Source organism: Ursus maritimus, unplaced genomic scaffold (assembly GCF_017311325.1).
Source record: "Ursus maritimus isolate PB19 unplaced genomic scaffold, ASM1731132v1 scaffold_2, whole genome shotgun sequence".
In the NCBI taxonomy this organism is placed as follows: domain Eukaryota; kingdom Metazoa; phylum Chordata; class Mammalia; order Carnivora; family Ursidae; genus Ursus; species Ursus maritimus.
Genome location: NW_024424452.1, coordinates 69084041 through 69097509, shown reverse-complemented (window position 1 = coordinate 69097509; position 13469 = coordinate 69084041). Strand labels below are relative to the sequence as shown.

Genomic DNA, 13469 nt, shown 5'->3' with positions numbered 1-13469 from the left:
GCCCCCCCCCCCCCCAGTCTGGGTGGCCAGGTCAGGGCGGGACTCCATGGAGAAGGTTCGGCAGACTGGCTGCTCTGAATTCTGTGGTGCTCACGGTGCTGGGACGCGGGGTCAGGGGGCAGCTGGAGGTGCCCGGGCGTGGCAGCCTGGGGGACGTAGGGGGCTTTTCCTTCCCTGGGTCCTGGGGGCTGCTGAGAACAGTGCCGGGGGGGCCTTCTGCTCGGTGGGTTTCTCCAAAGGCATATGAAGATCTGGGCTGGGTGCCGCTTGGCCCATTGAGGGAGCATCAGGGGCCCCCTCCTTCTCTCTGGGGGGATCCCCAGGGACATCCCACTGTGCTGTTGCACTGTGACCCCCAAAGCCCCAGCTGGGGGCTCCGAGGGGGGCCTGCCTCACCTGGACCGCCCCTCTTCACGTGCAAGACCCTCCTGTGGGGACGAGGGGCCTTGTGGAGAGAGGGCAGTGGCCCGTGCCCACAGGCCCTGAGAACGGGGCGCCCTGGGCACATCGAGTAGTCTTGCAAGGGGCCAGAAAACAGGGTTTCGCGAGGGTGTTTTTAGTGTAGGTGGTGAGACACTTTGGGAAATGAAGCCTGGCTTTTTCTGGACCGAGAAGCCTGTGATCTCCGGGTACCCCACCCTCCCACCCCCCAGAAACTGACTGCTCTCTGGCCGCCTTGGCCAAGCAGAGAAGAGGCAGGACTGGTTCCAAGGTTATGGCTAGTGACCTTCGTCAGGGAAGTGGTGACCCTGGCTGGGGGTCAAGGGGCCTAGGGACCACGGCCTGAGAGCCAGGGTTGGGGTGGCCTGGGCAGCCCCGAGGCTGCGTTCCAGCTCTGAGTGGGCTCTGGAACCCACGGCCTGGTCCGATTGGCCCCAGCAGAGCCTCTCCTGCGTGAGGGGCCCGCCCACCATGGCCCAGCGCCCCCAGGCCACTCTCAGAACCCGCCATGAACACGGCCCTCTGCCTGGAATGCCTGAGAGGCCCGGGACCCCAAATCTTGGGAGCACTGCGGCAGCCCAGGGCAATGTGCGTGCAGGGAGCACAGGTCTGCCTCCTCCCCAGCCTCCCTCCGCCTTCCCGCCTTGCCACTGGGACCCAGGGGCTGGGGGGGGGCGGAGTGCTCATAGAGGGGCCCCCCCTTCCCTCAGCTCTGGCTCAGGGCCAGGGGCTGATGAAGGGGCCCAGCTCCCGGGGTGGGTCCAGCCGTGTGCAGCTGCCCTGGGGGGAGGGGGCAGCAGGTCCGTGAGTGCTCTTTGGGGGCTTCTCATCTACAAACCGAATGGCCCCGGGGCTTAGTCCCTATGTCCCCCCTCCCCCAATCTGTCAGAGGCCAGGCTGGACTCAGCCCCTGGGGCAGAGTGCAGCGGCCTGCTAGCTGCCTGGCCTGTTCCTTCTTGGAGGACGTGGCTCCCCCATTCTGAGTGCTGGGCCAGGCCCATGGTGATGTGGGCTAAGGACAGGGCCAGGCACTGTGGGGACAGCCAGGGGGACAGATCTAACCAGGCTTGCAGGGAAAGCCAGTGTCCCAGGGCTGGAGGAGCTGGGGGCGGGGCGGTAGGCAGTGGCAGTAGGCGAGGAGCCAGAGCGGGGCGGTAGGCAGTGGCAGTAGGCGAGGAGCCAGAGCTGGGCTCTGACCCGTCCCCACCTCCCGACCAGGGCGGGTTCAGGACTGGGGCCGGGCTGTGCTGGGGTTGGTGCGAGGGGACAGTTGCCAGAGCGGGACCTGACATCCTGTGGCCATGTAGTAGCAGGCCCCCCGCGTTCTCACCCTGCAGCCTACCACCCCTGGTCATATTGGACAAAGGTCATCTGCGGTTACTGCACCTTGGGAGGCCCTCCGTGGGCAGAGGGGAGAGGCAGGCAGAAGCCCGCTGAGTGCTGTCCTTGACCCTGTGCCCCCCTCCCTAGAGGGTGGCCCCCTCCTGCAGCCAGCTTGCCTTGTAGTGACCTCAGGAGGTACAGGGGATCTTTGTCCCATACATGATGGGAGGGACAGTGATGGAGTCCACACATGGGTCCCTCCCTCCTGGTGCCTGCCCCCTATGTGCGGCTGACCGTGGCCTTCCGTGGTGCACCCATCAGGCCCCAGGGACAGATGCAAGGGCGGGGGGCTCCACGTGTGTCCATGTGTGCGTGGGGCGTGTGCCGGAGTCAGTCCTGGGAGATCTGGGTGGCCCTGCAGGGCCTTCCACAGTGTCAGTGGTGGGTGTGTGGCGTGGAGTTCAAGCTGCGTGGCTGGTTTAGGGGCACTCAGGGGGCTGGAGCTCTGTGCTGCATTTCTTCACGCTGCACTTGAAAATGCCCCGCACCCCGAACTTCTGTATTGTCCCTGTTTTTATGAGGCGTGGAACTCGGGGGGCGGTGGGCTGGGGTGCACTCAGGCTCCCTGGCCTCATCGGGGGCAGGGGGCCCGGTGGGCACGTGCTGACCTGGCTCCTGCCCGCAGGGAAGAAGGCCGTGCTGGATTCCAGCCTGTTCCTGTCAGAGGCGAACGCGGAGCGCATCGTACGCACGCTGTGCAAGGTGCGCGGGGCGGCGCTCAAGCTGGGCCAGATGCTCAGCATCCAGGGTGAGTGGGAGCGGGGGTCGCGGGGGTTCCGTGCTCTGGCCCCACTCGGGAGGGGACCTGGGGGATGTCCGGCTCCTCTTGCTTGACCAGCCAAGAGGTTTAAAACCAGCATAGGTAGGAGCCTGATGTCATTTCTCTTGCTTCCTTGTGGGTGTTTTGGCCTCTCTAGTGGCCCTGACTCCTCCCAAGTTGGGGAGAGGCCCCCTGCTGCCATGTGAGGGGGGTTGGAGGGTGCTGGTGGGGCAGGTCGCAGGCCTGCTGCGGCAGGACGCTGGGGACACGGGGCGCACAGGCCCAGCAGGGAAGGCCGGGACGCGCGGCGGCCCAGCAACAGGCCGGCCCTTGTGGCCCAGGAGCGGGGCTGCGGTGGGGGTGCCCAGGAGGCCTAGTTCCTGCAGGGAGGGGGGTTCGAAGATGAGTCCACTCCTGGCCACGCAGCTGGGCTCACGGAGGGCCTGGGATGGAGTTAATCCCCGGGGCAGGCGGGGTGCGTCTGCAGCCCTGCAGCCCTTGCGCCAACCCCGCGCCCAGGACCCCCGTGTGTGGGGACTTGTCACCAGGACAGTGTCAGACATGCACGCCAGCCTCTGCACGGGAGGCGTGTCCTTGAAGCGTCCCCTGTGGCCTGGACACACAGACCCAGCCCGGAGCAAATAGCAGGGGCCAAAGACGTGGCATGCCGGGCTTGTGTGCGGGATGTCACGGTGCTGCCCACGGCGCGTGGCAGAGCAGTTCCCAACGCTGACGGCGCGGGAAGCCTCGTGCGGTGCGACCATGGCTCCGAGACGCAATAGGAAGGGGGGCAGAAGGGAGAAAAGGGAGGTTCCCTGTAGGTGGTCAGATTCCAGGTGTTCTTGAGATCTTACTCCATTTTATTTCTGAAATTTCTTTTATAATCTTAAAAAGCTTTGCCTGTGTTTTCTCAGAAATGCACCTTCTCGGGTCACTGGGTGAGTTTGCAAGCCACACACCTGCCGCCCCACGCCAGGGCCCGTGGGCTGCACGGACGCCCCCTGCGCCCCTGGACAGGCTGTCTCCGGCCTTGCCTGTTGGCCGTGGTGCCCCGGGAGTGTACACAGCCCGGCCCATGGCCCTGGGTCCTCCCTGGAGCTTCGTCCATGGCCCTGGGGGCTGCTCTGCTCCTGACCCGTGCACCCGCCCTCTGAGGGCTTAGCCTCTGCTCTCTGATTTCTGGTACCTTCCAGATGATGCTTTCATCAACCCCCACCTGGCCAAGATCTTCGAGCGGGTGAGGCAGAGCGCGGACTTCATGCCGCTGAAGCAGATGACGGTGAGCAGGCGGGGCCTGGGGGGGCGGGGGGTGTCTGGGTCCTCTGGGCCCCCCTGCTTTGAGGGACAGCAGCTGCAGTCCATGGGACGGGGCAGCCTGGGGGTGCTTCTCAGGGTGTCCCGGGCTCAGGCTGTGCTCATGGCCCCTGCTTGGCCTCTGCCGCCAGAAAACGCTCAACAATGACCTGGGCCCCGGCTGGCGGGACAAGCTGGAGTACTTCGAGGAGCGGCCCTTTGCGGCTGCCTCCATCGGGCAGGTGCATCTGGCTCGCATGAAGGGCGGCCGCGAGGTGGCCATGAAGATCCAGGTAGGCACCCGGTGTGTGCGTCCGCCCCCCGCCCCCGTGCACCCCCTCCACCCCCCGCGCCCCCTCTCCAGGGCTCAGCATGGGTGCTGGCAAGTACCTGCTGAGTGAGTGCAGGTAGAACAGCGTCCCTGCGAGCTTGGTCTGGGCAGGGCTGGGCCAGGGTGTCTGCTGGGGGAGGGGCTGACTGCCGCGGACGGGGTGGGGGGCAGGTGGTGGAGAACAAAGTTGGGAGGGGACCTGGGGGGTCCTGGCAGCGTCATAGGGTCACATCTGTCCCTGGCCTGAGGTATGGGGTCTGGGCGGTACTGGGCTGGGCGAGCGGGGCTCCCTCGCAGGGCCCGGCCCTGCCTGCCCGCGCCCCTTCTGCTCCCCCCGCAGTACCCCGGCGTGGCTCAGAGCATCAACAGTGACGTCAACAACCTCATGGCCGTGCTGAACATGAGCAACATGCTTCCCGAAGGTCTGACACCGGCCGCGGGGCAGGGGCAGGCGTGCGGGACGGGCTCCGGGGACCGGCAGCTCCCGCTGACGCCCTCCTCCCTGGCGCAGGCCTGTTCCCTGAGCACCTGATCGATGTGTTGAGGCGGGAGCTGGCCCTGGAGTGTGACTACCAGCGGGAGGCCGCCTGCGCCCGGAAGTTCAGGTGCGGCTCCCCCCGGGGAGACCAGGGCCGCTCGAGGCAGCCCCCGGTGGGGGGTGAAGGCCCCCGCGGCTCTGAGGGCGGCGGCGGTGGCCGAGTCTTGTCCCTGGGGTGAGGGTGGGAGGCTCTGGGGCCAGGGTGTGTGACCCCCCCAACCTCCCGCCAGGGAGCTGCTGAAGGACCACCCCTTCTTCTATGTGCCCGAGATCGTGGACGAGCTGTGCAGCCCCCACGTGCTGACCACAGAGCTGGTGTCCGGCTTCCCCCTGGACCAGGCTGAGGGGCTGAGCCAGGAGATCCGGAACGAGGTGTGTCTGACCGTGGCCTTGGGCCCTGGGGTGCCGCTTGTGGGGACGAAGGGGACAGAGAGGGCTGTTGTGCTTCCCCTGCCAGGGACACCTGGAGTCGAGAGTCCTTGTGCGGGCTGTGGGGAGGGCGGGAGGGGGTTCCCCAGGCCCCAGACTTGGCCTGGCGCCATCATGACCGGGACTGCACCCCCCCCGCCCCCCAGATCTGCTACAACATCCTGGTCCTGTGCCTGAGGGAGCTGTTCGAGTTCCACTTCATGCAGACGGACCCCAACTGGTCCAACTTCTTCTATGACCCTCAGCTGCACAAGGTGAGCCCCTGGGAACGTCACTGGAGAGGGGTCTCTGCGTTCGGGGGTCTTGGCCCCCTGCTTTTCCAGGGTGAACCTCTCCAGTATTGCTCCTTCCCAGGTGGCTCTTCTGGATTTTGGTGCAACTCGGGAATATGACCGATCCTTCACGGACCTCTACATTCAGGTCAGCTGGGGGCCGGGGGCCGGGGGTGACTGGGAGCGGGAAGGATGATGGGGCTGCTGGCCTTCCGCCCCCAGTGAGCAGCGTGAGGACGAGGCCCGTTGGGCTCACAGGCCAGGGTGTGGAAGGAATGAAGGGGACGGGGGGCAGGCTGTTGGGGGCTCCCCGGGCCCCAGGAGCGCCTCCTCCCCTGCTGCTCACGGCCCTCCTGGGTGTCCGCCCAGATCATCAGGGCCGCTGCCGACAGGGACAGGGAGGCGGTGCTGAAGAAGTCCATAGAAATGAAGTTCCTCACCGGCTACGAGGTCAAGGTCAGCTCCCCAGGGCCTCTGGGGCTCCACAAGCCCCGCGTGGGGAGGGTGGGCAGTGGGCTGTTTTTCCCCAAACCTCGAGTTAATAAACAGTTGAAGTGAGAGGCGTTAGTGCCCTCTGGCCTGCTCCATCCCTGCTTCACCCCTGCTCCATCACAGCCCCGGGTGTGGTGGGATGAGGGTGTGATTGGAGCCTCGGGACCGGCAGGGGCCCAGAGCCGTCTCTGCAGCCCTTTAAGTGTGGGGCGCCGGTCTGTGTTCCTGTCCCCTGCACTGTCACCAGAAGCCCCCTAGAAAGCAGCCCTTTCCCGGGGGGGGGGGGAGGTCAGGGGTCCAGGCCACACCCCAGGAGGGGTGCACAGGCCGTAAGGCTTCGGCCGCGGTGCTGTGCCTGGGCCCCAGCGACCCTTAATCCCGTTCGGCAGCAGACGCGCCCCCGAGCCTCTCCTCCCCTTCAACACCGCCTGGTGGGCGCACTCCGGGCCAGGCCGCGGCCCCACTCACCCTCCACTCCCCTCCAGGCCATGGAGGATGCCCACCTGGACGCCATCCTCATCCTGGGGGAGGCGTTCGCCTCGGAGGAGCCCTTCGACTTCGGCACGCAGAGCACCACCGAGAAGATCCACAACCTGATTCCCGTCATGCTGAAGCACCGGCTCGTCCCGCCCCCCGAGGAGACCTACTCCCTGCACAGAAAGATGGGGGGCTCCTTCCTCATCTGCTCCAAGCTGAAGGCCCGCTTCCCCTGCAAGGCCATGTTTGAGGAGGCCTACAGCAACTACCGCAAGCAGCAGGAGGCACGGCCCTCCGCGTGAGCCCCCCGGCCCGGGACGTGGCAGCCGGGCCGGCTCTCCGTGCGCTCAGCGTGCGCTTACGCTCTGCGAGAAGTGAGAGGACACGGCCGTCCCCCCCTGTGAACGCCAGCCCGAGGGGGAGAGGACTGCCGTGGGGTCCCTGCCGCCAGAAATACGGAGCCTTTTTGGATTTTACTGAACGTACGTATAGGATGAGGCTTGTGTGTTTCTAGAATGAGATTTGTTTTCTGCCCTTTGCTCCAGCCTGTGTCCCGAGCGGTGCCGGCAAACGTGATTTTACCAGGGAGGCGCCGTCTGCTCTTGGGCTGGGCTGTGCACTCTGGACCCGTGCGTGGAGGGGGCGGGAGCAGTCCGTGCTAGAAGTCGGTGTGGGGGCCCCCCTTCCCCCCTCCAGGCCCAGGGGCTTTTGTGGAAGGAGATGAATGTGCCGATGTCACCGGTTAGAACTAAGGGGTCACCACAGGCTAATTTTTGTACAATTCTTGTAATGGTCTGATTTGTTTCAATATTAAAAAAGACAAAAACCCACCCTCTTAGCATCGTGGTGTGAATTCTTCTACTCGTAATGGGCGCCAAGCTGATGGGGACCAGCCCAAGGTCCGTGTCCTACCGCAGGCTGCCTCCAGCTGCACCCGAATGCTCAGCTCGAATTCACCGGGCGGGGGTGGTGGCGTGCCCCCTGCACCCCACATATGGAAGAGCCCCCTGCCAGCAGGGTCTGCTGGCCTGCATCTTGGGGGGACAGACTGCGGCTGAGAGACACCTTCCGCCGTGGCTTTTCCCATGGCAACCTGAATTCCTAGGTGTGGGCACCTGTGAGCACTGCTGTGGGGCCCCCTGACAGGTGCAGCAGGGGGTGCAGGACGAGACCGCTCCAGGACAGGATGGGGGGGTTCTGGCGCCCGGCACCGCCTGCTACAAACCCGTCAGAGCTGTCGCCCTCTTGAAGGCTGTTTTTGTGCATGTTTTACGTACGTTCTGCGTTTATGCACCACCTTTTGGGCCATTCAGGGCGGGCAGGCTCAGAGCCCATGTGGCCACGAGGGTCAGGATCATCGGGAACGAGGGCAGCCACGTGACCCGCGCTCCCTCTCCGCTCCCCAAGGGCCACACCGGGCCACCTGAGTGCATGTGGGAGTCATCATCCGGGGACACAGCCACGCTCATTCGTACCCGAGCTAGGGCCATTTGGGGCAACGACAGTGGCCGCAGGGCGCACAAAGCGGAAGCTTTCACTGGCCTTTTACGGAAAGCCGGCCGAGCCCCACTCTCACCCGCCAACTGGGAAGGTCAACTGCGCGTGAAACGGACCAGGGAGGGGGCGGGTAACTAGGCGCAGCCGGCTTCAGATTTCCTCTGTACGAGCCCGCGGGCTGGCTGCGCGTCCCCGGATGGGCCGTTCTAACCAAGTCAGGGACAGGAGCAGAGGCACGAATGTGCCTGAAGCGTCTGCCGCTGCCCCACAAACGGCAGACAGAAAACCAGCCGGCCACCTGGTCTGTGCAGATGTGACAGGTGGGGTCTGGCCACGCAAAGGGTCCCCCGTGGGACAGGTGCACACAGAGGGGGCCTCAGAAGCCTCGGGCAGGGCCTGGCCTCGCTCACAGCCTGACGTGCGTTCTGGAAGTGCGAGCCGGAAGAGAACGAATGCCACCCTTACCTGAGCTACGGGCGGAACTAGGAAAAGTCCCTGGTTAAACTAATCCCGCGTCCTTCTGCAGACTAAGGTGGGTGCCCGGACGAGGAGGGGGACCGGCAGGAAGCAGGATCTAGGAAGATGAGAAGAGTCAGTCACCTTTCCTCCACTGCTCAGACCTTTCAATCAGGGAAAGAAAGACAAGACCGTCAGGTCTAACAGCTCCCTGTTTTATTGCAATACATCAAATTCTGGTTAATATTAAGTGATACCAACATAAAATATTGGTGAGGAGTCTTGTTACATTTTGACTATCCCACCTTAAATATTTCTGTGCAAAAGAATCCACACCGTTGTCTGGTAGCAGAGAATCGCTTAGAAACCTCCCTAAGACATCGAGGGCATAAAACCAAAGGAAATAGGCCAAAGCAGTATCTTTTTCCCTTCCGTACACACATTTGTCAGCATATTCTAAACAAAAAAATGATTACACCTAGGCCATGCAAAACTGTACAATATTACAATGAGAAAAAACCCTAAAAAATTTATAAATGATATTCCACTATCAAACAAAAAGGCAGGTCATTTTGTTTTCATAAAGTTTCCAGGTTTGTTCTCGTCAGTCGCCCCCGTAAGTGACATGGCTCCTCGTGTGTAGCACTCCCTGGGAAGGGGGCAGGGCCGGCCTAGTGGCCAGCGCTGGGTGGCCGAAGGCTCCAGAGGAAGCCCAGCCCTCTTACCCAGCCGGACTCTGCAGAGAATCTGGACTTGAGTGATAATTAGAACAAGGAAAGAGAGCTAACGAGCGCAACGAACGGTCATGCAGCTTACCTACTAACTCAGGGGCCGGGCCAGAGAGCCGGGGGAGCGGCGGGCCCCACTACTTCCCTGTCTGACCGCTGCGGGCTGCGCCCCTCCGTCCAGACACCGGGAGGAGGGCTTGCACGGCCCGCTTGGCTGGGAGGCCGCAGCCTCTCTGGTTCTTCTGGAGGAGACCCGAGAGTCCACAGAAACGCAAGCAGGCCTTCACAGAAGTCGATGTGGCCACTAGGTAACGGAATGACAGGACTCTAACCATACGGAAGGCAGAGAGAGGCTGGGAGCCAGCCAGGAATGACAGACTGTTGCTGCAAACATAACAGCAACTTCAGATTCTTCCCAGAAGCCTGGGTGTGAGAACCGCATGGGAAACTGAACAGATGGGCCCTTCCAGCTCCAGCCCCGAACCTTCCAACCGTGCTCCTGGGGACGAGCGTGCGTCGCTGACGTAAGGGTGCGTGCGTGTGCCCAAAACTACAAAAGTGAAATCTGCTTTAGTGAGCATTTGACGAGGAGGAAGGCTTTGTTTTTGGCAAAAAGAAATATATATATATATATATATATATATGTATATGCATATAATTTTTATATACCCAGAGCACACAAGATTAAATTAGTTAGAATTCAAGGGTAGACGACAAATTGGCTGGACATAGATAGCACCAAAATACCAATACATACAGACTATTCCAGAAATGCCTCACTGAGCTGTCCCTCCTACTGTGAAATGTGTGCCTGCTGCCAGACGTGATTTTAAAAGGTCCTGCAAGAGAAGAGAGCAAGACTTCGGGCAGCATTCCCTCCTCCCTGACCTTTGCTCCTGATCCCTCTGAACCATCAGTAGGTTTTCTGTTTCCCTAGAACCCATTCCCTGCCTTTTCAGATCATTCTTCTCAGGAACTTCTGTAGGTAACGGCTTCGCATCTGAGGGGGGTAAGCCCAGGAGAAGGATCGTTATCTTAGGAAGAGCTGCTCCCCCCAACTGTTCCCCGTGGCAGCGTTTCTCCCCAACACTCCTGCCGTCAGGGTCGGTCCTGTCTGGGTGTGCTCTACGCGACTCCAGACTGCTGGGCACCGAGCACAAAGTGCTGGGGGGCGGGCAGGGACCACATCATTCCCACCTTCGGGGGCTCTCTTGCTGCCGTGACTCCCTGCAGTGCTGCTGGACCTCAGGTAGGGTGACACTTGGATCCTAAAGCATCCTTTAAAAGAGAAGCACCTACAGGCAACACAAATTCACACGCAGTTGTCGAAGCTGCAATGAATGGCTTAGTGCGGAGTCCCGTGACTCACGGCCGGGGAGCCAGGGAGGGGAGAGGCGAGGGGCCAGGGAGGTCAGGAGGACAGGCAGCGGCCACTGGCGGGTGGCTTCCGTCCCCTCGGGGGGAAGTGCCGAACTTGCGGACGGGGCTGCCGGGTCACAGGGCAGGGACCAAACTCAAGGTCTGATCCCGGGCATCCGGACGTTCAAGAGCATCTCACACGGCACCTCTTCCCCGAAGCAGAAAGATGGAGAGAGGACGAGCAGGCGGCCCCCGTGGGTCACCTCTCCCCTCACAGAGCCTCGGGCGCCTTCTCAGAGCAGCAGCAACCGGACACGGTCCCAGCTCCGCTGAGAAGCAGGCGCCCCGGGGGACACGGCGCTCGGACACTGCGACTAAGGCTCCACGCTCACCGAAGCTGAGAGAAAGGAGGAACTCTCGTTGCTAGGGCTCAGGGAAATTTAGATAGAAAGGAAGAGAGCCAGATTATCTTGACTTCCATGAGATATTTTTATTTCTCTTTCTCTGCTCATGTGCTTAACTGGGGAACTAACTGTGAAGGACTCCAGCCCTCCGGGTTGTGCACACGCTTCCCGGCAGCGGCGGGAACAGCAGGAGCGCCGCCAGGCCCCCTGCCTGGCGGGTCCCACACTTGTTTCCACCAGGGGCGGGAAAGAGTATTTGGTTAAGGCTGTTCAAGTCCTTGCATTTGAGGTTTTCTATTATTTGGTAATTAAACTCTCGGGCTTCTCTGAGGGGGCCCAGCCAAGGACGCGTCCTGGCAACGCAGGAAGGAACGGGGTTAGCCCAGGAGGAACGCACGTCTAGGAACCTTTTTAGGGACCTTCAGAAGCCATGACATCCCTTGCGTGCTTTCAGTGGAAGGGCTCAGGAGGTGACGAGACCGCATTTCTACATTCATCTGCAGAAAATACCAAAATACAATAAAAGCTGCAGAGTGTGGTTTGAATCCTACCACTAGCGAAAGACCTGGAAGTAAATTTGCCTGTTGACGCTGTCACTGAAGAGGCGTCCAGGGTTTGGTCAGGTGCTCGGGCCGCAGCCCAGAGCGGCCGGACCGGGTTTCGGAATGTTTTCCTGCAGCTCTTCCGGGGACGGCGGCCGTGACCAGAGAGGGAACTCTGACCCTTCTCGCTCTGCTTCTACTAAGGTCTAGAATGTCAGCTTGAGGCCTTCCTACCTTTTAAATTATTTAGCTGGAAAACAGACGAGAAACAACACATTTCTTTAAATTAAATGATCTCTCTCTTATATAGGAATCCATCTTTTGCTGAATACAAGATGCTTTTTACTATATACATTCAGTATTTAACCTCTACATTGTGTACTTATTTAAACTCTGTATTGTAGTAAAATATGCACTGTTTTAGTGAATAAGGATTTACTGGCAACGATCAGGTCGACATTGGCTGTGGGCGCAGGAGGAGGGCGGGGGCCGGCTGGGGGACCCGGCGCTGCCCGCGCCGCGGAGGCTCTGCCGTGCAAACCAGTCCGCCTGCCGTTCTTTCCACGCACGTCTGCGAGGTCTACTCGAGCTACCTTCGGGGAGGGGGACACGATGGTGGGAAGCAACTCTAAGTGTGTGAAATGGAATCGATATTCAGTGAAGCTGCTCATGGAAGTCTGCCTTGATGGCTGCTGCTGTTAAGTCGAGGGGGCGCGGGGGGCGGGGGGCTGCAAGTGCGATCGTCCGAGTCCCCGAGCCCCCACCCTGCTCCTGCCGTGGGCCCTGGGCCTTCCCGGCAGGGGCGGGGGATGGACGCGGAGACGGCAGTGGAGGGGCCGAGAGGGAGAAGCTGCTCTGGCGTCCGCTGCGAGCGCCGGAGCCGCTCACGGGTCCCAGCTCCCGCGGTCCGTGCTCTCCAAGGAGAGGCTCTTGGTCTTCCGGGGGGACACCGGGCTGGGCGGGCTGCTCAGGTTGGAGCTGTTGGAAGCTGTGGAGTGCCTCGGGGAATCCGAGTCCTGCGGGGCCCCGAAAGGACGTTAGTGAGAGGCAGAGGCGCAGGAGGGGCGCGGCCCCCCACAGGTGACCGCGGCCACCCCGAGCAAGTAAGCGGGTGGGGGGGGTGACTGGTCTACTGTCAGTAATGAAACCCCTTTTCTGAGGCCAATAAAGGGCGCAGAATAGGGCAAAAGTTCAAATCCTTTCTGCAGGCCTTTAGAAGTGTGGGTCCGTGTCACACAAAGGCTGTTACAACATCTGTGCAAAACTGCAGTGTGCAGTGCAGGCAACCCGCCGAGCCGGCCCCCCAACCCCACCCCCCGCTGAGCGTGCCCCTGAGTCCCGCCACCCCCCCCCCCCGATTGCTGCGGAGGCCACTCTCGAGGTGGGGGCATCACTTCGCTAAGTGCACAAGCCTTTTTAATCCAGACCGAACGTCGCTGCTGCCCACGCCCCACTCACCTCACCCTCGAAGTCCCTGGCCGGGGCGTCACTTCCCTGGTCCATGCCTCCGGAGGACAAGGAGCCCTCCGACGGGGAGGGCATGGGCTGCCACTTTGCGTTGTAGCTTCCTCCGGAGAATTCTCTCTTTAATGCACTGCCGTTCTGTGCAGACGACCCTGCAGGACAGCATTCAGGTAAGGCTTGGCTGAGAACCGCACGCGGACGGCCGAGGGGATGGCCCCACAGAAAGCATGCAGACGGGGGAGACCCCGGGGCCAGCGGCCGAGGGGCAGCATTCTCCAGGCCACCGGCCTTTGCACCCATCACGTCACTGCTGGAGAATTTGCATGAAAAGCAAAGGGACAGATAGAAGCATCTTCGTCCCACAGGGCAAGAAGCCTGAGATGCGAAAGTGAGGGGAGTTTCTGTAAAATCCCCCTCTAGTTTGGTCTCAGAGCCGAGGCGCCTCGAGGAGGGACCAGCGCCACGCAGAGGAGGGAGAAGGATGGCGGAAAACCCTTGAAATACTGGGGAATTGTTCGGACCTATTTAAAGCTCTCAGCATTCCTTCTTGTTCTTCAGTTTTTGCTTAAAAAACATCTTTATCTTGCTGAGCTTCCATATTAA

The 13469-nt window shown here is 61.6% G+C and overlaps 2 protein-coding genes across 2 annotated transcripts in view; one reads left to right on the top strand and one right to left on the bottom strand.

Annotated features, from left to right (window-relative positions):
* COQ8A (coenzyme Q8A) overlaps window positions 1–7246 on the top strand; it is a 34868-nt gene extending 27622 nt beyond the window's left edge. Inside the window, exons 6-15 of the mRNA XM_040636102.1 lie at window positions 2450–2572; window positions 3778–3863; window positions 4030–4170; window positions 4549–4630; window positions 4720–4813; window positions 4977–5118; window positions 5322–5429; window positions 5530–5595; window positions 5817–5903; window positions 6425–7246. Coding sequence (XP_040492036.1) covers window positions 2450–2572; window positions 3778–3863; window positions 4030–4170; window positions 4549–4630; window positions 4720–4813; window positions 4977–5118; window positions 5322–5429; window positions 5530–5595; window positions 5817–5903; window positions 6425–6718 — 1223 coding nt within the window. The 3' untranslated portion in view covers window positions 6719–7246. The remainder of the gene's footprint in view (window positions 1–2449; window positions 2573–3777; window positions 3864–4029; window positions 4171–4548; window positions 4631–4719; window positions 4814–4976; window positions 5119–5321; window positions 5430–5529; window positions 5596–5816; window positions 5904–6424) is intronic.
* A 1317-nt stretch (window positions 7247–8563) lies between these two features.
* Window positions 8564–13456, bottom strand: LOC121103994 (serine/threonine-protein kinase MRCK alpha-like). Its single transcript, XM_040636101.1, has 2 exons — window positions 12861–13456; window positions 8564–12418 (listed from the first exon to the last, which is right to left on the bottom strand). The coding sequence occupies exons 1-2, from the start codon at window positions 13164–13166 to the stop codon at window positions 12287–12289; spliced, it is 438 nt and encodes a 145-aa protein (XP_040492035.1). The 5' UTR covers window positions 13167–13456; the 3' UTR covers window positions 8564–12286.
* Window positions 13457–13469: the final 13 nt, after the last annotated feature.